The 27546-nt window shown below is 48.2% G+C and overlaps 1 protein-coding gene across 1 annotated transcript; it reads left to right on the top strand.

The window, feature by feature from the left end:
• The first annotated feature begins 3930 nt into the window (after positions 1 to 3930).
• LOC146176583 (iris-like) lies at positions 3931 to 14254 on the top strand. The gene is made up of 4 exons (XM_084581013.1): positions 3931 to 4128; positions 5383 to 5572; positions 11586 to 11801; positions 13683 to 14254. The coding sequence occupies exons 1-4, from the start codon at positions 3931 to 3933 to the stop codon at positions 14252 to 14254; spliced, it is 1176 nt and encodes a 391-aa protein (XP_084437139.1).
• The last annotated feature ends 13292 nt before the right edge of the window (positions 14255 to 27546 follow it).

Genomic DNA, 27546 nt, shown 5'->3' on the forward strand with positions numbered 1-27546 from the left:
GGCCTGCGCACCGCAGCAGCCTATATCACGACAGGCGGATGGCGATAAAGAACCGGCAAATGAAGGTGCAGCGCTAATTTTAGTCGAGTTACATGATGTCATCTCGACCCTTTACCCAAGCCTGTATGCGCAGATTCAGTGGCTGATACCTTATCGCTCATCCGTTTGTCGTGACGTTCGCTGATGAGAGAGAAGGAGGCCTTGTTAAAATCTCGGTGGTGTCGGTTCGCCGCTGTCGCTGCCACTGCACCGTCACGTGGGCCGGCTGTCTGACACGGGCGAAGAAGCCATCGCAGGCATATCGGCCTGCCGCTTTAACGGGGCCAAGAAGACACGGCCGCAGCTGATTTCGTTCGCTCAAACCACGACTGAGAGCACCACAATCGCGGCGCACAAATGCACTAGTCACGTGGTATTTGTATTTCGCGGGCTTTCTTCTGAGCCCGGAAACAAAGATACACGTGAGACTTTCTTTGTCGCAATTAATGAAATAGGGGTTTCTAAAGGGGCTCTACAACTTTCCAATTGACATTTTTGGTCTAAAGTCGATATTTAATAAATTAGAAAAATTAACATAATTAGCTAATTAAGTAATTGCAAACCAAAAAATTGCCTGTAGTGCGCAAGGAGGCTGGCAGTTGTATGCAATTGGTTTCACTGACCTACCGTAAACATATTATTTTGTACCCCTTGGTTCAAGTTAGCTGGGACACCCGGTATATATATATATATATATATATATATATATATATATATATATATATATATATATATATATTTATATATATATAGGTGTGTGTGTGTGTGTGTGTGTGTGTGTGTGTGTGTGTGTGTGTGTGTGTGTGTGTGTGTGTGTGTGTGTGTGTGTGTGTGTGTGTGTGTGTGTGTGTGTGTGTGTGTGTGTGTGTGTGTGTGTGTGTGTGTGTGTGTGTGTGTGTGTGTGTGTGTGTGTGTGTGTGTGTGTGTGTGTGTGTGTGTGTGTGTGTGTGTGTGTGTGTGTGTGTGTGTGTGTGTGTGTGTGTGTGTGTGTGTGTGTGTGTGTGTGTGTGTGTGTGTGTGTGTGTGTGTGTGTGTGTGTGTGTGTGTGTGTGTGTGTGTGTGTGTGTGTGTGTGTGTGTGTGTGTGTGTGTGTGTGTGTGTGTGTGTGTGTGTGTGTGTGTGTGTGTGTGTGTGTGTGTGTGTGTGTGTGTGTGTGTGTGTGTGTGTGTGTGTGTGTGTGTGTGTGTGTGTGTGTGTGTGTGTGTGTGTGTGTGTGTGTGTGTGTGTGTGTGTGTGTGTTAAAAACAGACCTACATATTTGTTTTTTGTTTGAAAACAAAAAAGCACACTTGCTAACGTTTACCCTGGGTCGCGCGCTACTCAGCAATTTTTAAGAGAATTCAATTACGATTCCAGACGGACACAAAGAGAATGAATGAATGAATGAATGAATGAATGAGACGCAGCCCCAAAACACGCAATGTCATCCCCATACACATTTGTGTGAATCTAGCGATGACTAGGAATTGAGCTTAGCAGAATGTCGAAGGCCACAGGTAAGGTTTGAACCATTTGAGAACACCGCTAATATATTTGCACCATGAGTATTAGACGCAAGTTTGGACACAAAAATGACTTCCTGTTCTGGAAATATGCATGTATTCATGCGACTAAATAAGGTGTGAACTGAAGGGACTGTAATCTCTGCAATAAGGTGGTGTGTCCTGCACTATCTCAAGCTTTGGTTACATCTAACGTAACCAAAGAGCGTTGAAATTGCTGCCCTGTCACGTAGCTGTTTTTGTGTTTCGTGGGCTTTCTTCGAATGTCGAGAAATAAAGCTACGTAAATAACAACTTGTCGGAAACAGCGTAGCTAACTGTTTTCCGAGGTGGTCTAAACTTCTGTTTTGACACTTACTTCCTACAGCCGATAAATGAAAATTTCAATATTTTTTTTCTTTTATATTAATTAACGTAAGTGAACGAGAAATGATATTCCCTGAAGCAAATAGATGCACTGAACTACACATTGAATCCCAGTGGTAATCGTACTGCGAAAGTATTTTTCTAAGGCCACCTTGATAAAACTGCATCCTACTGAGGCCACGATGGACATCAGAAAAAAAAATCTGAAAAGGGCCTCTCTGTACATGTGTTGCACTGAATATCTGACCGCAATCTGCGCTGAGGAGCCATGAACTATTAATGTTTGTTTATTTTTCTGTGGCCCCTGTGAACGGTTTTGCAGAAACCAATGGCAAGGAGTGCCTAAAATGAACGTTTGTTGACGAGGAAGAAGTAGGTGCTGTTTCCACTTACAGAAGCAACGAATGTTTTGTGGCAATTATTGTTTCTCTATCTGTCTCTGCCCTCTGTATGCTTGCCGCTTTTTCGAGAACCAGTAACCAGGAACGCCTTAAGGTAAAAAACAAGTAGGTGTCATCCCTTACTTGGGGCAGTGTCAAACCTTGCACGACTCCCCACCGTTGATGCGTGCCGTCTCTACCGGGGCCAAATACAACCAGAGCAGGTTCTACTAAACCGGGACTGATAACTGGCCATGAAGTCGAACAAGAAGGCACCGAGGTCCTCGGTGGAGCTCGCTTCTCCCCGCCTCCGGTCCGCTGGTACTGAAGGAAGGAGGGCCTCCTCTGACGAAGGTTCAGGTCGCACCACGTCGTTCTCGGAGCACGAAACGGCCTCAGCAGCTCGCGGCCAGGACGTCACGCACCACGAAGAGTGCGTACTACACCGCGAACTTAAGAATTGAGCTTCGGGCATGCAACTTGACCGCGCGCCTATGTGCCTAGCAGTGCAGAAAGGCATTCTAAGCCTTCCGACCAGGTGAACTAAGTCACAAAAAGTCCGTGCAACTATCGGGCTTTTCTAACTAAAGCCATGAAAATTGTCTTACATGTTCCTTAAAGCACTTTGCGCACATTTGGGCTTAAGGCGAACACGCAGTTTATTCTGCCACGGTGTTATAGCTATATGATTACTTTGCTTCGGATGTATTTGGCGCCGATCATGTCTCAAATATGCCGACTTTTATTCCAACTAGAGACCACATTTAACAATGCCCTTGAGGACAGTGAGCATGCTAGCACGTCATCTGATTTTTAAACAGATTTTGACCGCTATATTGGAGTCCTTCGCTCGTGTGTGTGTGTGTGTGTGTGTGTGTGTGTGTGTGTGTGTGTGTGTGTGTGTGTGTGTGTGTGTGTGTGTGTGTGTGTGTGTGTGTGTGTGTGTGTGTGTGTGTGTGTGTGTGTGTGTGTGTGTGTGTGTGTGTGTGTGTGTGTGTGTGTGTGTGTGTGTGTGTGTGTGTGTGTGTGTGTGTGTGTGTGTGTGTGTGTGTGTGTGTGTGTGTGTGTGTGTGTGTGTGTGTGTGTGTGTGTGTGTGTGTGTGTGTGTGTGTGTGTGTGTGTGTGTGTGTGTGTGTGTGTGTGTGTGTGTGCGCGCGCGCGTGTGTGTGTGTGTGACGTCGTCTCTCCAAAACGTGAAGCAGTGGTTCCGTGGCTCTAACATCACGCTGCTAAGCACAAAGTCACGTGTTAGATCACAGTGTACCTCTTTTGGAGGTTCCTTCGACTGAAAGAATGGGGGAGAGTACGAAAACTTCAAGAGACAAGAAAAAAAAAACACTCATCAGGCGCCCTTGATGTACGCGTCACCCATTTGCTGTGGTCGATGATAATTGGATAGTTCATCCCTCTACCTATTTTAGTCTTAACTTTTCCCCACACCTCTCGTTCATTTGTTTGAAAATCTAAATTTTAGTTAGCACTTCGTCCGTATCCTTTTATTTTTGTTTTTGGCCTTCTCAGCCCTCGGTACAGCACTGGTGCGGGAGAGGTCTCCTCATTAGACCTCACTTTATGCATACTGAAGTGTTAGGGCATGTCTTTGCCACAGGCATCTGCCGAACGAGGCCGCCATCCAAGGCGCCATGCTGCAGTTCGCGGTCGACGTGCACCAGGAGCTGTGCGCAGCCGCGGTGGCCAAAGGCGGGGTAGCCAATGTAGTTTTTTCTCCGCTTGCTCTTCAAACCACGCTGGCCCTGATGCTGAACCTGGCCGAAGGCAGCACCGCCGAGCAGATCGCCCGAGTCCTGCACCTGCACTGTTGTTCGAACGAAGACTTCCAGGTTGGTAGCTTCTTACTTCTTGCACCAGGTCATGCTCCGGATGCCTGGTTATAGCCAGGACGCGTACCTATTGTATACATGCTAAGACATGCTAAGACTGGCATAGTAGTGGAGATTAGACTTGAAAGGAACAAAGTGGGACGCAGGATTTTGGTGGCGCTACTTGTGGCCTTCGGTTAAGTAAACAACTTTAGCCTTTTTAATTAACACTGTTCAGTGTTCATATCTTTTTTAGTGTTACATGTGCACAGTCTTACAGATCTCGCTCCTGCAGGTTTGCAAAATGGATCTGGAAAAAAGTGCAGGAGATGGAATGAAAAGCTCCGCCGACTTAATGTTATAAAGCTGAAAAGACATTGATTTTTGATCGCAAGCAGGTGAATAAAAGGCCGACCAAAAATCAAGAGCCACTGTTGTAAGTTTCCCGTAGACAATACAGACGCGCAACCGTACTTAAGGCTTGGCCAACTTTCTATCTAAGAACATTGGACATGGCTTTCTTTAAACTTATGCGTTCTATGCTGAAGAACTTGAGAGGCCCATTAATCTAACTGGTGACGCTGGTAACAGCGTGACTGACATGACTGCTGAAATGCACGAAGACCTGGATAGCCAAGTTGCGCCAGCGAGTGCTGAAATTTTTCATTCATGTTGGCTGGTAAAACTCAGCGCTCGCAATGCCACCTGAAGCATATAACTGAATTAAAGCGTTATAAACCAATCTCCGAGATTGGGAAAGCTCTGCGCACAAACTGCGCCGCATTTTGGGATTCCCAGAACTACCTTCAAGTACATTCATGTTTTTGTGACCGCCGCCAAACACTGCTGCTTAACTTTTCAAGGCAAGATTGGTCTGCATTACCAGACAATGCCTCACATATTTGGTGCCCTTATGGATAAAGAATTAAGAAGCGGCTGACAGCGAATGCTTCAGGATATTTGGGAGGCTATCGGCCTCCTTAAGCACTAGAGAAGACATTGAAGGCATATTTTTCATGCCCCTCAAAATTCCAAAGAGGTAGACCAAAAGAACCGTAAATTTTCTGATAGAGTCATACTCTTCAGCCTCTCTACCTATTAGGAATAGAAAACAGTGTAAACAACTTAGTCAAGTCCCTGTCTTATCATTTCAATATGAATTGAGCAGGGGGGGGGGGGGGGGGGGGGGAGCAGCTGGAGACGTAATATTACTGCAATGTTCACCCTACCTGCACCTTACAACGTTCTCAGGTGTGCATGCTTTCGTAAACGCAGGCGTACATGCGGCGGCGCACTTGCAAGCTCACCGGCTTGGCTGGTAACCTCGGCTACTTCTGCCTCAACAATAAGACTCGGCTCGTCACCAGGGGAGGCATTGCGGCTCAGGACACGGCGGAAGGCGCCCGGCTCAAAGAGGCGCTTCAGTCACTGAGAGTGGAGCATCACAGTGTCGATTTCGCCCAAGGTAAGCATGTCAAGCTAAGGTGTGGTGACTCTTGAAGTGCACGAATATTCTATAGTGAACGCAGTGTTAGTGGCTTATTAAAGTTTTGTCGGGTTTCATCACTCATCCATAACTACGGCGCAAAAGATGGGACAAATATGAAGGAGGGACAACACACAGCGCTGCGTGGTGTCCCTCCTTCATATTTGTCCCATCTTTTTCGCTGTAGTTATGATCCATAGAAAACACCAACTCGCCCAACAACTGTTTTTGTCGAACTTCATTCCTCACTCAGCCATCAGCACCTCAGTTAGTTTTACAATTGAGGTAGTCGGAGTAACCGTGGCTGAACTGTAGAGGAAAGAATACGCAACTTAAGTTGCACTCGTTGCTAAGACGTGACGAGAATGACGGATGGTTGTCTGAATAGCACGTTCTTCTCACGCGCTAGCATGTGTCATTCACCAACGTCTGAACGCAGTAACCTTTGCTCTGGTACCTTTTACCCATCTGCTGACTATAGTGGCTAATTGCTAACGCGAATAAGGAAAGCTTTCTGGCGTAAGCCGAGCCTATTATGTCGCTATATTTTTTTACAAACCTTGTATATATTTAACATATATGGTTGGAGGAAAAAACGCATTTTTGCTGAAATCGAGTGCGTGTAAAAGTGGTGATAGTAAAAGCGGCTACTCATGTCCATCCTTGCTCTCTGCACATCTATTAAGGATATGGTAATGTGATGAGGCAATTCCATAAAAGTACACGGCCGGGAGCCAGGGAGGTGGATTCCCTGAGCCCTTGCTGCGCACGCTCTACCATTGGTCTCAAGCCCTGTTATTCACTCTTCGTCACCACAAAATTCAGATTTCTTGACATCATCTTGGCCACGACATAGCGCTGATGCACCAGCATGCCAACCTCACTCATGGCGTGTCTACTACCCGGTTACTTAAGTAATATCAAAGGTGTGCTGTATTTCAAGGAGTTATTGATGTGCAAAGTGCCCCCAGGCAAACGATACTTGTACCTCTTGAAGCTAAATTTGCTAGGTTCCAGGAATCAGCTAGTCATGTGACCAGAGCTCTTTATTCATCATTGGAGTAATGAAACTCTTCAGTTGGCCTCATATATAACAATCCTGATCACTGAACTAGAAACTCAGAGGGTAGTTGTATCGGCAGGTTGGCCACACACAATGAGCGTGGAGGGTGAAAAGCGCGGTTTATTTGGCACTCACCGTATACATCTCTGTGGTGGCGCTGCTGTTGCGCCCTGGTTGCCGGATCAACTACAACAAAGTAAGCTAACTACTGATTCATCATCCTTCCTTTAAGGCTACTCTCAACGCAAAGAACACAAAAACTACTCAGTTAACTACTGAAAATGTTCATCACAACTCAGGCGCGCCCGAGGTCGCCTGGTTACACATTCACTGGCACTTCGCTGCCTTCCTGGAGTCGTCGCCAGAGAAGATCGCGTATCAGGCGAGGTGGGCTGATGCTCAACAGGATGAGGAACTTCGGCATGCAGCATAGGTTTTGGTTCAGACGTACCAAGGCCAGACTGCTCAGTGTCATCTCTTTCCACAAAGGTACCTCTTTTCGGGAAGAGGAGCACCCTTTTGCGTCGTAACTCATACCCGTCTTCAGTTACGACTAGCGATGATCGTGGAACCACTTCTTCCTGCGCCTGACCCCTCCTGCCCCATCGCCCTTGCTCCCTCAGCCGCACCCTGTCACCAGTTGGCAGTGGCCGCAGATGCCTTCCTCTACCGCAGTTCTGTGTGTTTCACCTATATACGGTGCAATGTTTCGCAGTCTGGACCTAAGGCGCCGTCCCATGAGCAGCTCGCATGGACATCGGCCATTTTCCAAGGGTGCAGACCGGTAACTCAGCAAGCCGAGCTAAAAATCTTCATTAGAGTCCGATGTCTTCTTCAAAATGCGTTTCAAAATTTGCACTCTATTCTCTGCTAGGCCATTAGAGTGGGAAAAGTGGGGCTTGTAATTAATTTTGGAAGTCATACTTCTCGGTAAATTGTCGAAATTTTTGATGCGCAGGGCAGATGTGGCACGTATCACATGAGTAGGTGATCCTTTGGCTGCTGGTAGGCAAACTGATGGCAAATGTGACAACCACGAATCGATACTGCAATATCAGTAGGGAGACCTGGCCAGATGACCAGTCCTCTAGCCCTAGCCTTGCATTTGTTAATACCGAGGTGATCATCATGGATTCCATCTCGCATTCTTTTTCGCATAGTATGAAGAAAAGACCACATTTGTTCCCTTGAACAGTACACCAGCGACCGCCGTCAGCTCACCATTAAATGGCTTGCAAGGCCCAGGCAATGGGAGGTCTTCTTGAAGGCAACGTATCACTTCAGCTACTCCAGGGTCCTCAACAGTATCACGAACCAGCATTGATCTGGTGGCGTCGCTGACAAGGAAGTGCTGGATCTCAACGGCATGTACCTCTATCCACCAGCTAAGCGCTGCCGACCTTGCTCGTGGTTAGGGCTCTGGAGAGTAATTCAGGCGCCCTCCACTATTTTCCAATGACATACTATAGAGTTAAGTCATATCTCATCAGTCTTTAAAAAAAACGCTGCAAACGGGTGGCATAATCTCACACACTTTTCTGTGCAATTTCAATGAGAGGCTTGTGGTCAGTTTCTACTTGAACATGTCGACCGTAAACAAAATGGTGAATTTTTTCAAAGCAAAATGTGACTGCCAAAGCCTCTTTTTCAATTTTAGAGTATCGCGTTTAAGCTCCAGAGAGAACTCTGGAGGCATAGGCAATCGACCTCCACTCTTCAGGATGCTGTTGTAAGTGCTGCCCCAAGGCCGTACTGGAAGGCATCACTTGGCATCTTCACAGGTTTGGCTGGATCGAATAGTACAAGCACAGGCCTTGAACACAAATGAGATTTTAGCTCCTCCCACTCAGCCTGGTGTGCATTAGACCACTCGAAGATTGCGTTATTCTTGATGGCATCCCGCATTAGGGTTGTAGCAGCAGACAGGTCAGGCAAATATTTTCCAAAGTAGTTTATAAATGCTACTCTTTTCTGCACATCAATCTTAGCGGCCGGTAGGGAAAACTCCTCAATGCTCTGAGCCAGTGATGGACTAGGAGAAATACCTTTTCTGCTGATCATATCACCCAGTAGCTCTATTTGCTTTTGGCCTAGCTTACACTTGCTTAAGTCGAAAGTGAGCATCTGCTCATTGGCCCTCTACAGCACTGTCTGCAACCTTTTGTCATAACTCTTCTCGTGTCCTGCCCCACACAATAACATCGTAAACATGGACTCTAACCTCAGGGAGTCCCTCTAGGATCTGATACATAGTCTTTTGAAATACCTCTGAAGTTGAGGCAATGCCGAATGGCAGCCGAAGGTACTGGTAGCTTCCAAAAGGGGTGGCAAAAGTACATATTCTTGCAATTTCCAGATCCAATGAGATCTGATGAAACCTGAATTGGCATTCAGAGTTATGAACCACTGAGCACCATCTAGCTCAGCCTCAATATCGTCACGTTTAAGCAGCTGGTGATGTTCTCGTTTCCCCCACTTATTTATAGCCCTGGGGTCTAGGAAATCCTAAGTTGACCATTCATCTTCAAAGCAATGACCAAGGGACTCACCCAGTCCGTTGGCTCCTGCACCTTGATTGTATTAGCCTCGGACAAGCGCTTCAACTCCTGCTCTAGCGGTTGTAGCAGTGCCTGTGGCACTGTACGAGCTGCTTGTACTGTAGGGATGGCTTCATCCTTTAGGACTATATGGCACGTTTGTTTTACGCATCCCAGGCCGCGGAATACCTCCGGATACTCAGACACTACATCGTCACAGGTGATTGCAGAAACGCGGTTGGCAAATCCAAAGAGCTCACAGGCATGGTTGGTTGGTTGGTTGGTTCATAGGAAGGGAAAGGCGCAGTATCTGTCACACTTGCTCTGTGGACACCTGAACCGCGCCGTAAGGGAAGGGATGAAGGTGGGAGTGAAAGTGGATAGAGAGAAAGGGGGGCCGTAGTGGAGGGCTACGGAGTAATTTCGACCACCTGGGGATCTTTAACGTGCGCTGACATCGCACAGCACACGGACGCCACTTCGTTTCGCCTCCATCGAAACGCAGCCGCCGAGGCCGGGATTCGATCCCGGGAACTCCGGCACAGTAGTCGGGCGTCTTAAGACCCAGGATGGGAGTACGGGATTTCTTGACAATGAAAAACTCGACGAATTGCTCTATTACTCTGCAGGCCACTGACAACTGTGTTTTGCCAACATGCGCAATTACCCCCTGTAGCTGCGCAAAATTGTCGATTTTTTCCGAAGCGGCGCTTTGTGCCCCACTCGTTTCCAACACGACAACGGCAAAAGGCAAAGTCAAATGTTCGTCTGTTCCCAGGTATCAAATTTTATCTCAACGTCGATACCTCCCACTTTCGCCGGTTCACGGCCAGTCTCAAGGAGGGAGAGTGTGGCTGGTGCGAGCCACTCAGACTTAGCTTCCGCGCTATGGCTGCCTACCTTCAGAATGTCAAATTCGTCCTGAGTTGTTTGATCCTCGTGAACTTCGTGGATGGTTGATCGTGGGTAACAAGCTGCAAAATGACCCTTTTGTTTGCATTTGCGGCACTATTTACCTGATGCCGAGCAAGCTTGTCCCTTGTGAACACAGGCACACTTGTTGCAGCGTTGTCTGGTCACCGCGCGTGGCTGCGTCCCCTGTTTCCTGGGCCCTTGGTTCACATAGGGAATCGTTTGCTCCTGTTCATTCCACAGCTTACTCTGCTTGGTTGATAACTCGTCTTACACATGTCGACCGCTTTCTCGCGGGTTAAGTCCTGTTCGCGCAGCAACTTTTTGTCGAAGTTTGTTATTTGCGGTCTCATATAAGATTTGGTCTCGAATCATGGAATCAGCCAGGCTGCCGAATTCGCATATTCTAGCTTTCAGCAGCAGATCCCGGTAAACCTGCTCGAACGACTCACCCTCAGCCTGCTCTCGCATGCCAAAGACGAAACGCTCGTAGGTCTCATTTTTCTTCGGCGAACAATAGTAATGGAACTTGCTCAGCACCGTTTCAATGGTAGGTTGGCCTTCCAGTCCGAGCGTGTTGTATACGGCTTGTTCACCAGCCACGTGCAACAACAATGCCGTCTTCTGTGCATCGCTTCCGGCCATCGTCGGTTCTGACGCCGTCATGAAGATTTCCAGGCGTCGCTTGAAATGTCTCCAGTTCTCGGCAACGTTTCCGGAGAACTGGAGCGGCTCCGGGGCTTTCAGTCCCTCCATTTCAGTGGCGTCTTTGTCACTTTTGACAACATGTATCGTCAGGTCAGCCACACACAACAAGCGTGGAGGATGAACAGTGTGGTTTATTTGGCGCTCATCGTATACATACATATCTGTGGTGGCGCTCCTGTAGCGCCCTGGTTGCCGGATCAACTACTACAAAGTAAGCCAACTACCGATACAGCAGTCACTGTTATGTTATTGTAGCGGCATTGAAATAAGCTACTACTGACAGTCTTGATCCATGGCAACGGAACCTTGCAATGTGACAAACACTGTCCTCTTAACGTTGACATTTCTGCCCGCTAACGCCTGCTAACGAAAATGGTGCCACATTGAACCCAGTGCATCTTATACCCCTTAGCAGGTAGAAGGCATCTATCGTTCGAAGCATGAGCTGAAATCTGCAGGGTCAGCGCTCTTGCTTTAGAGGAGCACATGATCGTATATGTAATACTTTGCTTAGGAACTTGATTTATTAGGATGAAGCATATGCTCTCTGTCACCCATCATCCTCAGTATGAGGGCGCAGCAATAAGCCTCAGAGCGCTTATCCTTCCTACCAGTGCAGTTGACGGGACATTGATAATATGACGAATCGAGCATTGTGTGGCCTTGTGCTGTGGTCTTGCGCTGATAACATGTTTTACAAATTAAATGGAAATGATTCCCTCCGATCTTTGCACAGTGACTATGGTGAAATAACTGCGTCGACGTGCTGCAGACGGTGAGGGCGTTCGCCAACGAACCAACGAGTGGCTCTACGTAATGACGGCCTTCGAATGCGAGCAGACGATACCAGAGGGTAGTGTGGACGCCCACACATCGCTACTGGTGGCCAGCGTGACGTCGCTGCGAGCCGCCGACTGGAAGTGGAAGTTCCGTCTCAGGGACACCATCACGGGAGTCTTCTACGAGGCATCGGGAGTGGCCAAGCAGGGTAACCTTCATTGTTGTTCAAACATTCCTTGAATTAAGCATGCTTTCTGCCCGAACTCTCTTTTATTTGAGTGAGCTTGGGTGCGCAGATGGATGTTGTTACTACGAACGGCACAGATTCTGAAGCATATTGTTCAAGGGCTCATTATGTCTCCAACGCCGCTGAGATTCCAGGCCTGATCAAACACAATGGTTCTCGACCTCGACCTCGAAGTCTCTCTCGACCTGAGCCATTCTATTTGATAAACAAGAACACTCATGTTTGTTTGTTTTTTTTACTACAATCGGAAAGACGTCATATGCCCTGAAGGAGGTCTTCTGTAAACGTGGCACAGGTGCTCATACCTCGGACGGGCTCGGCGGCACTGCCGTCGAGGCACACATTTTGGCTCTCTTGATGAGCCGAGGTGAAGCTTACAAGACCATGAGAGCATGCATTTCTTATCAGCCCAGGAGCTTACAATTTTAAAGACGTAACCTATGGTAGTGCTATGACAAATCGAAGGCGCTTCGTGCTGAAGAAGACATCACCACACACACGCACAAGTAAAAGAATTATTTCAAGTGCAAACAATTTGGATCACGATTGTCTGTGACTGCATGCCTTATTCAGCATGCCTGTAAACTAATAGTATGACATGGTGGCATGGTGCTTTGGCATTCATGGAGGATGGAGAAGTGCATTATGGCACATTTCGAATTCTTTATCATTCTGATTAGTTTTTCACTTCATCCCCATGCGCTGTAGTTGAAATCGATGTCTCAGATGGGCAGATATCAAGAATCAAATATAGTTAAAGAGAGTAATTGTCTCATATTGGCTGTACATTCATTACTTTCCTTTCGTGCAATGCATACGAACAATATAGAGGGTGCAAAACGTTGCTTCGAGGAGAAAGCATGAGGGAAAGAACGAGCCAATTGGTTTCGCTTTTCTCTTCTATGTGCGATCGCAAATTTGTTATCCTTGAATGTAAGACGTCAGGACTATATGCTTAAAAATGTGAAACGTCGCACCATTACCGATTAAAACCGGAGTGGAAGTCACAATTAAGCCACACTTTTCTAGCTCGTTTTGGGGGAAGTAGCAAAAAGAAATCAAATGCTGGACCTTGCTTTACTTACATTCTAGTTTTGACATTCACCCACTATACAAATTCCGCACCGTCCAAGTGATTCATTTTATTAATTTTTACTTCTCTCGTAAACACATGTCGTAAGCGTGTAGATCCACCTCCACGCAAGCATTTTTCCAAGTGTCAGACAACGGTTTCTTCGTGGTTTCTAGTTTATTCAGTTACACCATCGAAAGAAGATATCCTCTGATCTACACGAGATTGCATTAATCAATAAACAAGCGTGAGTTCATCGTAAAATTTTTAAGCACGAACGCTTGCACATAATGACCCTGGCAGCACTCCTCCATAGCTTCACCATATTGGGTCAAACTGCTGCCCCTCGAGGTCATCAGAAGCAGCAACACCAACATCTGAAATTGCTGCATCTGTCTTTCACTTACTTTAAAGCTGGATTGTTGTACCGAGAGAGCTGATTAAGTAATCCGGCTAGGCAAAAGACAGTTACAGTCTGGTGACATAGCAGTCTGTGCATGAAGTGTCGGTAATTTATTTGATAATGTTCGGCGGCATATACAAGCCATCATAACTGTTGTGTCGCCTAATCCGAAGTATAAAAGCCATTGGCGCCAAAAACAGTGTGCCTTTGTTGCGTTTTCATAACATGCGATGCAGAAAATTTGATGAAAAATTGTATGAATCACTTCACGTCTTTTTTAATAGTGTATCGAGGAGCTGCGCTGTTTAACACGTGCGACTGCAACAGCATTGAATTTCGACCTTTATTCTCCCCTCTCCAAAACCAGTGAGCATGATGTGTCAGCGAGGCCGCTTTCCCACAGCCGACTTTGGCGAAGATCTGGACGCGATGGCGCTGGAACTCCGATATCGACGCTACAAGAAATCCATGGTCTTTCTCCTGCCACGGCAGCGCGATGGCCTTGCCGCTCTGGAGAAAGCACTCACGGGTCCCAAGCTACAGAGTTGTCTGGAACAACTCGCGGACCGCGGATGCGTCGACGTGACGCTGCCGAAGTTCGGCATCAAGCAGGCCTTGGATCTCAGGAACGTCCTGCCAAGGATGGGAATCATAGACGTCTTCGTTCGGGGACGGGCCAACCTACCGGGCTTAGTAACTGATATCGGCGCTCACGAGTCTCTTCAAAGCAGTACGGTCGGGACTCCTCACCTGTCATTGGCCGTTCACTGCGCCTTCGTGCAGACCAGGGAGAGAGGGCATAAGGTCGGCACATGGATCGAGCCAGCTCACTCTAAATTCACTGTGGATCACCCGTTCATGTTCGTGGTTCTTAGCAGGGCTCCGAAAGCAGTCCTATTCATCGGCTCCGTGAGGAGCGTCTCCCTCCCTTACATATGAAGCTTGAGCTTACATATCCGCGTGTTTCCATGCTTTCTTTCAGCTGAGCTGAAAACAAAGCTCTCAATATATGTCCGGAGCTCACAAACTTCTTGCTCCAAATTCTACGGCGCAGATACAACGGACGATTATTGCCGAGCAATGACGAGTAATAAAAGATGGTTGCGAATCAACCAACACATTTCCTTGCCTTGATCTGGAATGCCACGTCTAAGAGCCCCCGAAATTTTACCTGTGGTAATATTTTAATGCAAGAAACCAATAGAGGCGCCATTTGTGAACATTCCAGCCAAATTTAAAAACTTTGCGAGGAGCCTGTAATTTACAAATGATGTTTACAAAGTGGTCCTGGCGACCGCTCGCAACTAAAACTCCTCGATAGTTATTAAAGTAGCGACCCTCTCCTCCTTCTTGGCGCTTTCCTCCTCGTTTCTCCTCGCACGCCTGCTGCCTGCTCTGCCCACGGTATTAGAGATATTTAGCTTACCGTGATCCGCTACCGTGATCCGCCACCGCGCGTTCCACTGCGCATGCCCAGATCCCCTTGACGCCGATAGATGGCGCCACATGACGTCGGCACATAGACCTGCCGCTTCGGGACCAGTCAGCTTGTGGGCCCCGCCCACGGGCGGTAGAGGGTCACGGGGGCGGATTGCGGATCACGGTAAGCTAAATCTCTCTATTATTTTTCACCCTAGCGCCCGCCGGCCAGTCGCGCCTTTAAACACTGGCGTGCATTTTTAGGACAGTTTACAGCTTCGGTGGGGAAAAGAACTCTCATAAGAGATTGCCAAAGCGATGAGAATGTCGAGAAAAAATTTTCTGTAGTTTTTGTTGCTTTTTAAAGCATCTAATTTGTAAATATTTCCCGAAAACAGACATTTCAGCGAGTTTCATTTTACAAAACTACCTATGAAAGGAGATGTGATGTTTTGCGGCACTTAATCAACTAAGTATACCGCTACAGGCATATGTTGATGTGTGTTAAGATTATTAGTGCAACGCATCTAACGTGTTGCTAGAGTTTATCACTGCGTACAATTTATAATATTTATAAATTTATAAATATTTATAAGTGCGGCGTAATATTTATAAGTGCAGTGCGAGACGATGTGTTTAGTTTCCTGATGAGAATGTAAGTGTACTCCAATGAGATGCGCTGCGCAAAAGGGATGGACTTACAAAAGCTTACAAAAATAACAAATCAAAAAAGAAAACAAGGAAGCAAACACAAGTGCACAAAAACAATATCATGCCATTCATGAATAAATGAATAAGTTTTAGTGGGGCTCAAAGATGCCCAAATTAGTCTAAAGCCTGAGCTGCTTACAAATTCTAAATGGGGACTGATTTAATGAAGCCAATACTGCATAGTGCGAAGGATAGCACATTCTTTTGAGCCGAAGCACTGACTTAAAAGAAAGTTCAACGCACGAAACACAGTTTTCTTTAAAGTTTATTTTGTCGCCCTTAACGTGTATGGACGTTCCGAAGCTTCTTTTTTTTCTTCTTGAATTGGCCCCTGAGCCCCTTCAGTTTTATGTTATGGCAAATTGAAAGCGGGTTAAAATGAAAAAAAGGTAAGTTTCTGTTGTGAACAAAATTTATTTCGACATGTAAAGCGAAATCTTCATGTTAGATATTAAGTAAACAGTAGCTGTAATTTTACACAATCTATCCCACACTGGTGGCTCTCAGCTTATGAAAGATATTTGTTTTAAAAGGGTCATATAAAGGTCCTTTGCTTTGCAAGTAATAGGACATCAACACCTAATTTAATATTTGGAACAATGACGCGCGTGCCATTGCTTGCACTGGCACATATGGAAATGTCATTAGAAGATCTTTTAGCCGTTTCACTTTTCACTAAGATTTCCATGCGCACTTTGCTGAGTATTTTAACAATGTTTTCAAGTACTTTGTGGCAAGAATGAAAGTATGTCTGCGAAGATATGCTTTGAGTAATGGTTTTTGCACCTCCCACTCATTTACAGAATTACGGATTAGCAATTATGATAAAAATCGCTGGAAACTAGTTTTCAGTAATTTTATCAATTATTCAGTCACTCCTTGCGATGGAGTGGTCAAAGACTAGTGGCGCTTTAAAACTTTTCTTAGCTCTATTAGCGTCATAGAGCTGTTTCGCTCAATTAGAGAATTATAGCAGTTCTCGCGCTGTATATACTAGCTTCACAAGTGTTGAAGCAACGCAACCTATTGGGTACGTTAATGACTGCTCTGTTTCAGGGCTCAAGTCAAGATCATCGGGCGCTTGAATATTACCTGTTTCGCTTCTTGCTTCATTTGTGTCGCGTAAATTTAATAATAAATAACCTTCCTCTTCAGAGTAGCTTCCAGATTTGCTAGGCTTCGAAAGTTGACCGAGTGTTGCGTTCCTCAAGCTGCATTTAAATTTATATATATAGTCTCAGGATCGGGCTTTTGGCACGTAATGTAGAGAAAAAGCTTTCAAGGCCATCCTGGCCTAACCTGCTCAAGAACAAATACTGAAAGTTCTACTTTGAGAAAGACGTCTTGTTCTTCTAGCACTGAGTTGGTCCTACTCAAATTAGGTTGGACATCAATTTTGGTCAAATTTGGACGAAGTCAAATTTCGGTGGCCCGGTGGACAGAATTCCAGGAGTGGCCCACCTAATTTTGGAGGTCATCATTGAGTTGACCGTACTGAAATCAGGTTGGGCGCCAATTTTGGTCAAATTTGAACGAAGTCAAATTTTGGTAGTCCGATTGGACAAATTTCGGGGGCGGCCCATCTAAATTTGGGGGTCACCACTGAGTTGACAATACTCAAATTTGGTTGGACACCGATCTTGGTACAAAGCGCGGCAGTACTTTCTCGCAACCGATTATCGACGAAACCTCGCACACTGCCTCCCCGATGACGTCATCGGGGCTTGCTGGCTCGCAGCTCGCAGTAGCGAACGGCCATTAACACGATCATTCGCAAAAGTCAGGTCAGTTTGGTACTCCACCGATCGGCGACGAAAATGAACTGCATCGGAAAAACTTGGCCGCGGTAAGCAAAACTTTTTCCAGTAAAATATCATTTTAGAGAGAAAGCGCTACTACTCCAAGTGCGATACGTTTCATCATGCTTTGTACGCTTGACCTTCAAGCGCGATCAAGGTAAAACCTAGCCCCCCCCCCCCCCCCCCCCCCCCGCATTACTAAAAGTGCATGGCTAATAGCTACGAACTCATAGGAAGCCTAGAAGATTTTCTGGGCTGATGATTGTGAAGTTAGAATTAATCGTGAAGGTATAGAAACAAGAAAAAAACAGCCACATGCCGCCAGTGTGTTCCGAAAACACTATCGCCGGATTTTGAGTACAGAGTCTTACCACTGAGCTGCAAAGACTGCTTTTTATATTCCTCAACTTTCTTGGGTATTTTGTCCCGTGTAACCTATACTTGAGAGTTCGCCACGCTCCACCATAGCATCAGATGTGGAACGTCCTAGTCATATCGCAAGTGTGACGTGAAACGTTATCTAATGCGGAGGGCGCGCGAGCTTTGTCATCACCATCTTACGCCACCTATTCTCCAAATTCAAAGCCTTCGTTTAGACAATCAGCAAATAAATGAAGAGAAAACGAGAGGCTCCGATTGTAAGATACAGAAGAAACAGAGATAAAAGCCACTAACACAATTCGGAAAATGCAGGGGATTTCTTTATGTGCGTGTGTTGATGAATCTGAAGTAATATTAATTGCGGAGGTAATTGATTAGAAAGAAGAAGAGAAAAACCACATCCCGTTTGCTGACTACATTTGCAGATTCTCGTACGCGAGAATGCCCTTTGTTACTCAAACGCTTAACGACTATCTTAATTTTCTGTTATCTCAATCAGCATACAGAGGTAGTACGGAAAACCGATGATGCTGATATACTCGCCCATATCATCCTCCTGCAAAATGATATAACATATAATAGACTTTTTACCTCTCAACGCATACACCGTGCTGATAGCGCATCGATGTAGAGACCCATAGCGCCCTCCATCCATGAATGCCTCAACAAACTAATCTGGTTTTTTGTGTACTTCTTTTTGCCCCGTCCCTTCTCGCCTCGGCTAAGCAGTAGAAGAGTAAGGGGAAAGGAAGCTAGAAGAGTAGCGGGGTCTTCTGTCGGCGTCCACGTATACCTCACCTTTAAAATTTGCCGCGGTCATTGACCAGCCAATGACAGCGTTTTGCTGGTGACGTCACACTGTTTTATTGCGAAAGCAATACTACTCTAGGTTTCGAGCCTTCATCGTAGCGCGGTCGGAAGCCACGTCTTACCCACATGACGCTGTGACGTCACACCCCACGTGGGCTGGCAGGAGCTGCCAACTTGGATCTCTCGTTTCACATAGGACGGTTATGTCAGCCTGCTAGGACCCTGGCATTCACGTTACCCCTATAGGCCACTAAGGCACGTTCATATAAGCCTCCCAAGCACTGCTCCGCTTTATGAAAAGCACAGGCCTAATCGAAAGACTATGAGTTGGCTGATATGACTGTGACGTGATGTGGCGTGTCTATTATGTGACTGTACTAACTTCAACTATCCCTCTCTCACAACTTTTATATCCACTCATCCCCTTCCCCCAGTGCAGGGTAGCAAACCGGTTGCTTTTACTGGTTAACCTCCCTACCTTTCCTCCTCACCTTCCTCCTCCTCCTCATATCGGTTGGTTAAAGCGGGGCTTTATATGTAGGCTGAGGAAGAAGAAAAAGAAAAGAAGAACGCTCGGTCACCCGCAGCTAATGATTTCGCTCAATATTTGGTTCAGCAGCGTTGAACCCTTGTATTTTTTTTTCTGATGATCAGAGGAGGAATTCACGCGGAAGCACGGAGCCAGTTGTCGCCGCCAGAGGCGTGAATGGTAATTTTAAATGTAATTTGCAAATTACTGGTTCACGTGGCTTCCACGCATCGCGCACGCTGAGTGGAATTTGCTTTCAGAATGCAAGTATTCGATGGGTATTTGTGAACCACCTTTCGTAGACCCTTCACGGCTGTAAAATGCGCCCCGAGAGGCTGCAAAGATCAGTCAGTGCGTGCATGCCGGCTGAAAAAGCCTTCGAAGCAGAAGTGCTTTAATACACGATAGGAGCGTTGAAATCGAAACTGCATCACAAGGCGCTGCTTAGGTCAACTAACATGATGGTGATTTGGAAAATTTGAATACCTGCAGTTTCACGAGGGTCCTCGCAGTCCCTTGGCGTATGTCACTTGCCCAAAAGGATATCCGCACATTCAAGCTTTGTGTGCAGCGGTTGAGGAGCATTTGATGGCTTTCGCATGTGCTGATAGTTCCCCTCTAGCTGGTTTGTATATGAAGCGATGCATGCCGGGTAATCCGCCATGATGATGTCGCTGGCAGCAGACGGCGGGCAGTGCAGCCAGGGTATAGTGCCTAGAGTATATTCTAGGCACTATAGCCAGGGTGAATTGAGCAAGTGCCTTGTACTTTCGACGCCCACCGAGCAAATACGCGGCTTTTAGTGCGCTGCTGCGTGAAATTGTTAGCAGATTCCTGAGGAACATACGCGTCGACGCTGTGCTCGAAAAATCGGGAGCGCTATGAAGAAATGCAACTGCAGTGCGACGCGGACCTGTTCGAGCTACGCGGCAACGACTGACTGCACTATAATGCATCTGGACCTGGCCGCCCGTCGATATCGCCGGCATTAATGATTTCTAGTTCTAGCAAGTATGTAGTTTTATACTTGCCCGGATTGGTGTCGTTCTCGCGTGCATTAACCCGTGCGAGCCATTCGCGTCGCCATCGCTAGAGGAATCACTTGCCTTCTCGCCCTCATGCAGACATATTGTTGGAATCGTGAAGAACCCGAAGTTGGCCTGTCCGATCGCGCCAGCATCTTCTGCGCGCATTACGCGACCATGTAGGCGAGGCGCTGTGTAGCAGGCCGTGCTGCGTCGTCTGCTGCCAACGACATCATCATGGTGGATTACCCAGCATGCATCGCTTCATGCAAGCTTCCTAAGGTCGATGCAATTCTACTTCAGAGCAAAGGTTGCTTTGATAGTAGCTGCGACTGTAGCTTCACTACTTGGAGCTATATGCACTGGTTTGCATACTGTACAGTCTCCGTGCGCGCATATATATGTGTTAATTCCAACAGCTTTGTCGCCGAATATGCTTACAACTTGTCGAGGGTTCCGGCCTAACCATCGTGATCGCTTCCATAGCTATCGCTATTAGAGACAGCATAGCGAGATCTGCGATTTGTTGCAGCGACCCGCTTGCGTTTTTGGCAGTTCAGTTGGCGGTCAGTTGAACTGAACAGCAGCGCGCGGGCGCCATATGGCCCTGCGCAGATTGCCCAGTGCCACGTGCTGACCGGCAGCCGCAACACATGCATCATCATCGTGTCGCACATTCGGTAGCGCGCACGCCTGCCTCGTCGAAGCGAATCAACGCATCCGCACTGGCGTTGCGGCTCGTCCATAACAAATTATTCGAAAAAGAAAATGACAGAGCACCCCTTTCTCTCCTCTGCTTTCACTCTTACCTTCCTCCCTTCCCTAATTACGACGCGGTTCAGGTGTCCATAGAACAAGTGTGACATATACTGCGCCTTTCCTTACCTTCCCTTACGGCGCGGTTCGGGTGTCCACAGAGCAAGTGTGACAGTTACTGCGCCTTTCCCTTCCTGTGAACCAAATTACATTACATTACCAAAATACAAAATATTGTTACGGCGCACCCACAGAAGAGCGCTGCGCCGGAACAAGAGGAAGCGCGGTGCGAGCGTTGGGTCGGCGGTTAATTGTACGTACCAACCTTCCGGCAACCGCGGGTGTCTTCCTCGATCCACATTTGACGGCACCGACAGGATGATGCCACATGAGCTATGATGCCACTCTCACCCGCTCCCAATTAAAGTCGAGCACCCGAGGTGGCGGTCTAGACGCAGCGGTTGGCGCCGCTAGGCCTAGGCACTCGGAGGGCCCGGTTCTTCACAGCAGCTAGACGCTCAGGACGCTGGTATTGAGCGCCTAGCTAGTCCGACGCCGTATAGTGCGACACAGTATATATACCGCTGCCTTTGGGCATCATATCGTGCCGGCCGACCATGCAGTTAGCTCCTTCGCTGCGCTAGCGGGCCTCATCGCCGACCATTACTGTGCCTCTGCTAGGTCATCCCTGGGTGCACTACCACCCCCTGCGAGCTCGCCGTCAAGAGCCAGGGGAGACATATATACCAGGACCTCGCTGCGATTGTTGAGCAGCTGGCTCTGCAGTCGCTGCCGGGGGCGCCTCGAACGCCGTAGCTCTGACCGGCACCGAAGCGTTGATGCCATCGTGGATCCCAAGGTGCAGCGCCTGGTCCGCTCTGGGCGCCCTGAGGCCCCGATTCCGTCCGCACCGCCATGCATATATGGCACCGCCATCAAGGCGGAAATGACTAGGGTCGTCACCATTTTCCGGGTGCAGCGTCCCGGTACGGGCTCTTCGATCTGCAGCCACTACTGCGGCCTCTACCCGGTGTGTTCGCAGTGACCTCCGTAGCGTGACCTGCTACCGCTGCGGCCACTATGCAAGTGTCTGTGCCAGCCCTTCCTCGTCGTGAAACAAAGTTGCGGAACTCCGGGGGTCCAGTTTTGCAGCTAAGCACGAGCGACGTGGGAAGCACGGTGCGAGCGTGTGGTGAGGGCGCGGTAAGAGGACTGTTGCTCATCTTCTTCAGTGCCATCCCACACCATTGCAATATTGTGCAGTGTTTTTTTTTCTCCAATTTTTGTACTGCTTTTTTTGCCCCTCTTTAGATCTTATGTAGCAGTTTTCTGCGGTATGTGGAAAACCAGTTTCCTCCCCCTTCGCCGCGACCGACCACCACCACCCCAACGAGCTTCATGGCAGCGCCGGCTGGGAGAGGAGGTAAATACCTCCCCTTGGGGGAAGGAGACCAGCGATGGGTGCGCCACCAAGACGTCTACGCGGGTTCCCGCGAGAAGACGAGAGAGCTTCTGGATCCAGCCGGCAACGAGAGCGGTCGTCTCCCGCCGCCTCTCCCGGCAAATGCCGAGGGATAGCGGGCACGGAGTACGCTTCGCACACGGGAGGACCCGTCGTGCACGACCGCCCATCTTCTGGTTCCCAACGGCGAAGCGACCGGTAAATACCGCACGCTCTCGCCGCCTCCCGCGGCAAACGCCGTGGTACGGCTTCGTCCGAAGAATGCGGCGCGCACGGGAGATCCCGGCCGCCATATTCACGGCGCGTTCAAATGTCCGCCGCCGAAATCGCACCCCCATTCCCCAGCCGGTGAGTCAAAAGTCCTTCTTACGTAGCCTTGCCCTTCCAAGGAAAACCTTGTTGATGTATAGCTAGCCGGCATGCTCTGTATTATTTGCAAGTGCAATAAATAGCATTCGAGTATTAACTATGTGTCGTCCCCGTCCTTTGTCCCTTTGTTCCCCTCCGCGGGTCGCTAGCGAGGACGCTGCACCTGCGGAGTAGGAGCGGGGCGGAAGACCGTTCCCCCTTTAAACCCCCACAATGGCGCCTCAGCGTGGTTCTCTCGTGCAGAAGCACTTGAGCTACTTACCCCTCCCTAGAGACAAAGGACGATAGTCAGTTCGCGGCGTGGAGTGCCTGCCCGCACTTTTAACATTAGGCCTGACACGACATCGCTATGCTAGCAAGGCTAATATGCTTTCTTGACGGCGAGGTGGGAGGAGTTGCAGCGAGTACAAATGGTCGTGCATGTATTTGTGTGTGTGTGTGTGTGTGTGTGTGTGTGTGTGTGTGTGTGTGTGTGTGTGTGTGTGTGTGTGTGTGTGTGTGTGTGTGTGTGTGTGTGTGTGTGTGTGTGTGTGTGTGTGTGTGTGTGTGTGTGTGTGTGTGTGTGTGTGTGTGTGTGTGTGTGTGTGTGTGTGTGTGTGTGTGTGTGTGTGTGTGTGTGTGTGTGTGTGTGTGTGTGTGTGTGTGTGTGTGTGTGTGTGTGTGTGTGTGTGTGTGTGTGTGTGTGTGTGTGTGTGTGTGTGTGTGTGTGTGTGTGTGTGTGTGTGTGTGTGTGTGTGTGTGTGTGTGTGTGTGTGTGTGTGTGTGTGCGCGCGCGCGTGTGTGTTTGTGTGCCGAGACCTTAGAGAGGTACAGCTACGAGGTCCGTACATGGAGCACGAGACCGAGCCGTCCACGGAGAACAGCACGCCGGAAGCGAGTGAGTGCCTCAGCCGGGACGGTGGCCCTACGTTTCTTGTATATAGTTGTAAATATTTCCTCTTCTGTCTCTTTGGCTCTGGGAGCCAGGTGCCGCAATCGGCTGACATGGTATTGCAGCCGTGATTGCCGGAAAGCACCGGGGCGCTCCGACACCGCTGGACGCGGTGGGCGCCGTTCGCTCAGAAGTTGCCTTTGGATGGCAGCGAGCGAGTAGGGCCACCCTGGGTTCCTTGGCGGAGATACACATCCTCGCGGCGCTGCGTTCTAGATATTGTCCTTAGCGCTAGAGCGAATAGGCTTAAGGCTCTTTTTGGGAGCTGCCTGTCGCACGTCAGAGGACAGTCTAACCGTGGCATACAGCATGCGCAAATGCGTTTTGCTTGTTTTATATTGATCTCGCTGTAGCCGAACATCTCGCTGAATTAGAGAAAGCTAACTTCGTTCAAATGAACTTGGTATTTTGGGCTGTGAAGGCGAATCGGAAATTTCGTGGAACCAGATTATTATGCCGGCAAACGAACCGCGGATGCCCGTGCTTCGTTCGGATTAACGGAACGCAGTGCGGTGCCGGATAAAATTGTTTGGCACTCGCATTGGCCCGCATTTTACCAAATGGTCATTTTGCTCAATTTATTCAACCTTTTTGGAGATCCGGAGGGTTGTGCAGATATATCAAGTGAAGCCGCCTGGACCTGCTGCCATTGTTTACGTTCCTGCCTGCTGCCCTGCGGCCGTGAATCACCGAAGCTCGGAGTCTCACGGAACCAGTCCGGCTTGACGGGAGAGGAGGCCAACCCCTACCTGCCAACAAAGGCGCGCCAGCGGGAACAACACCCTCCCGTCACGCTGGCCTCTGGGACCTGCCGATGGACAGCGGGGGCCCCTTCACCTTGCTGCTCGTCGGATGACACCAACGTTTGGATCGCCCTGCTAAGCCTGGTGTTTACCTCGCGGATGGCGCCCAAGGAGCAGCTCTCGACAACCATAAGTGAACATTTAAGGAGGGAGGGATGTGAAAAACCAGTTTCCTCCCCCTTCGCCGCGACCGACCACCACCACCCCAACGAGCTTCATGGCAGCGCCGGCTGGGAGAGGAGGTAAATACCTCCCCTTGGGGGAAGGAGACCAGCGATGGGTGCGCCACCAAGACGTCTACGCGGGTTCCCGCGAGAAGACGAGAGCTTCTGGACCCAGCCGGCAACGAGAGCGGTCGTCTCCCGCCGCCTCTCCCGGCAAATGCCGAGGGATAGCGGGCACGGAGTACGCTTCGCACACGGGAGGACCCGTCGTGCACGACCGCCCATCTTCTGGTTCCCAACGGCGAAGCGACCGGTAAATACCGCAAGCTCTCGCCGCCTCCCGCGGCAAACGCCGTGGTACGGCTTCGTCCGAAGAATGCGGCGCGCACGGGAGATCCCGGCCGCCATATTCACGGCGCGTTCAAATGTCCGCCGCCGAAATCGCATCCCCATTCCCCAGCCGGTGAGTCAAAAGTCCTTCTTACGTAGCCTTGCCCTTCCAAGGAAAACCTTGTTGATGTATAGCTAGCCGGCATGCTCTGTATTATTTGCAAGTGCAATAAATAGCATTCGAGTATTAACTATGTGTCGTCCCCGTCCTTTGTCCCTTTGTTCCCCTCCGCGGGTCGCTAGCGAGGACGCTGCACCTGCGGAGTAGGAGCGGGGCGGAAGACCGTCCCCTAATAACCCCACAGGTAACAACACAAAATACTGAAGTTACTGCATAAATTCGTTGCCACAGGTTCAGTCAAAGATGAAAAAATTTTCTGCAATTGTTTTCTCTTGTAAAGGTACCAGCGAAGAGACATGATCGACCACACCAGCGAACATGGGAAGCGGGTTGATAGGGTATGCTATGAAAAAAGAAAGACATTCACAGCAGACTACCTAATACCTCCTTTACCTTCGTCTTTCTTTTGCTCACATGGTGTACAGATACCGTTCTTCCCACACAAAAAAAAATTATGCACTGCATGCAGCACGAAAATGATCAGTTCTGATCCGGTGTTAACGTATAGATCACAGGCTACTGTCGGTGTTGCTTTTGTGGTTTTCGATAATGAAGACAAGTTGAAGCATTCAACATAGGCATTGCAAAAGCTTCCTAACCATCGTAATAATTTTATTGCTAGAACGATAGCACTTAAGGCAGCTTCTATTAATTTGTTTAAAATCACAATGATGATAAGCACTACCAGATCTTACCCAACAGTGTATCTACTCTATATTAATAGGAGTATATAGACCGTTTTATCTGGGCGCTGCCATTTTGTGTATGTGGCACCATCTAGCGGCCGAGTTGTGAACAACCGCCATGCTGGTGTGTGGGGTCCCATCCGCGGAACAGGCGACAAGTAGCGGAAATCGGCATTTCGGAGCTTTCGCGTGCACATGTTTGCTTTCTGAAAGTACCTAGCTGAAAGAAAAAAAAAAAAAAAGCTTTCAGTAGCAGCGAAGCCATTCGGTCAGAAATGACAAAAAATTATGTTCCTGATCAGGTCGGCTCAAGGCTACAAGCCTGATTACAATTAGTGTGCAACTTTTATGTGGCACAGAGAGGCGGCGGCGCACTACTGGCAGTGATGGCAGCTTTCAATCTACTTTTTATTCTTAAAAGATTTCTAGACACGGCTTACCGTAACAATTTGAGGAAAGAAAGAAAGCGAATGTAGCCGTTTCATGTAACGTTTAGGAGCATTGCTAATTGCGCTAGATTTGTTGGGTCAACCGATCCTTCAGATACTCTTTACTGCTTGAGCGGCTACTGCGGAAGTCCCCACACCTCCACTGGGGGGTTCTATTCTTAAGTATCCATTATCCATTTCGGATCCATTTACTCTACCCTGGCTACTTTTGTTGGGTGAAAATCAGGCAGGGTGTTCAAGCGTCCACTACCAGGCAATCGGATTTCAGCATTGCCTACATGACTCGACCACCTGTTTGCCGGTATGTGCGGGGAGTGGCGATGACTTGTCAACAGCGGAAGCTGCTAACCTGCAATTTCTCTGACTGGGCGTTAGTTGCGTTTGTCTGACGCTGCCGTCATGCTGACATTAAAATACAGGATAAAATGGACAAATGATACCTATGGAACAGGAACCTAAAATTATGTCCCATAATGACCTCATCGAAAGTTGCTTTTGTCGACGATTATATAGCCCATTTTTCGTCGCAAGGTTTGCTTACTGCAAGCAGTCGCTGCTATTCCTATGATCATATTCCCATTTATTATCAGCAGCAAAATCTTACGAGACGCGTGTTTAAAAAAAACATATTTTAGCGCTGTTTCACTAAATAAGTTGACAGCCAATTTATTAGTACATCGTTGTCTTCAAGTGGGACAAGTTATTTCATACTTGCATTAACCTCAGGTGACTGAATCGAACTAGTTCTTTCAGTTTAGTTCAGTCGTTCAGTCGTGTCCGACTCTTCGTGACCCTATGGACCATGTCACGCCACACTTTCCGGTCTCTCACTATCTTCCTAACATCACATAACTTCATCTGCAGTGCCTCGAGGATGCCATCTAACCATCGCGTTCGCTGCCTACCCCTTCTCCGGCGACCCTCAACCTTTCCCAGCATCAAATCTTTCTCTAGCGACTCCTCTCTTCTCATCAGATGACCAAAGTAGCTGAGCTTTAACTTTAGAATTTGACCCTCCAATGGGCAGTCAGGGTTTATGGTCGACAATATCGACTGATTTGATCTTCTGGCAGTCCAAAGAACTCCCGAGAGTCTTCGCCAGCACCACAATTCAAACGCGTCAATTTTTCGGCGGTCAGCCTTTTTCACAGTCAGTTCTTCTTTACCTAGCGGCATCTGGTAAATATTTGCCGCAAGGAATATCATCCGCTTGATGCCCAAAGTCTGCCGCTGTTGTACGGGTATTCAGTTTTTCCGGTCCCTACTCTACAAACACAGTGTTTGGAACTGGCATGAAAGGCTGCCAAAGCGAAACATTTTCGGTTGGAGCTTGAAATTCATAAGCTGCTCATCTTCGCCCAATTGAGTGAGCTGCAAGTGGAACAGTGTAGAGCAACACACGCGCATACCACCGCTGTTAATCTTT

Source organism: Amblyomma maculatum, chromosome 10 (assembly GCF_055883805.1).
Source record: "Amblyomma maculatum isolate TAMU_Amacu chromosome 10, ASM5588380v1, whole genome shotgun sequence".
Lineage (NCBI taxonomy): Eukaryota > Metazoa > Arthropoda > Arachnida > Ixodida > Ixodidae > Amblyomma > Amblyomma maculatum.

What these genes read in the sequence shown, in the direction of transcription:
- LOC146176583 (XM_084581013.1), top strand. Translation starts at nt 3,931, where the DNA reads ATGCTGCAGTTCGCGGTCGACGTGCACCAGGAGCTGTGCGCAGCCGCG. An exon ending in GTTCGAACGAAGACTTCCAG is followed by an intron (nt 4,129 to 5,382) that starts GTTGGTAGCTTC and finishes TCGTAAACGCAG; the next exon opens with GCGTACATGCGGCGGCGCAC. An exon ending in ATCGGGAGTGGCCAAGCAGG is followed by an intron (nt 11,802 to 13,682) that starts GTAACCTTCATT and finishes CTCCAAAACCAG; the next exon opens with TGAGCATGATGTGTCAGCGA.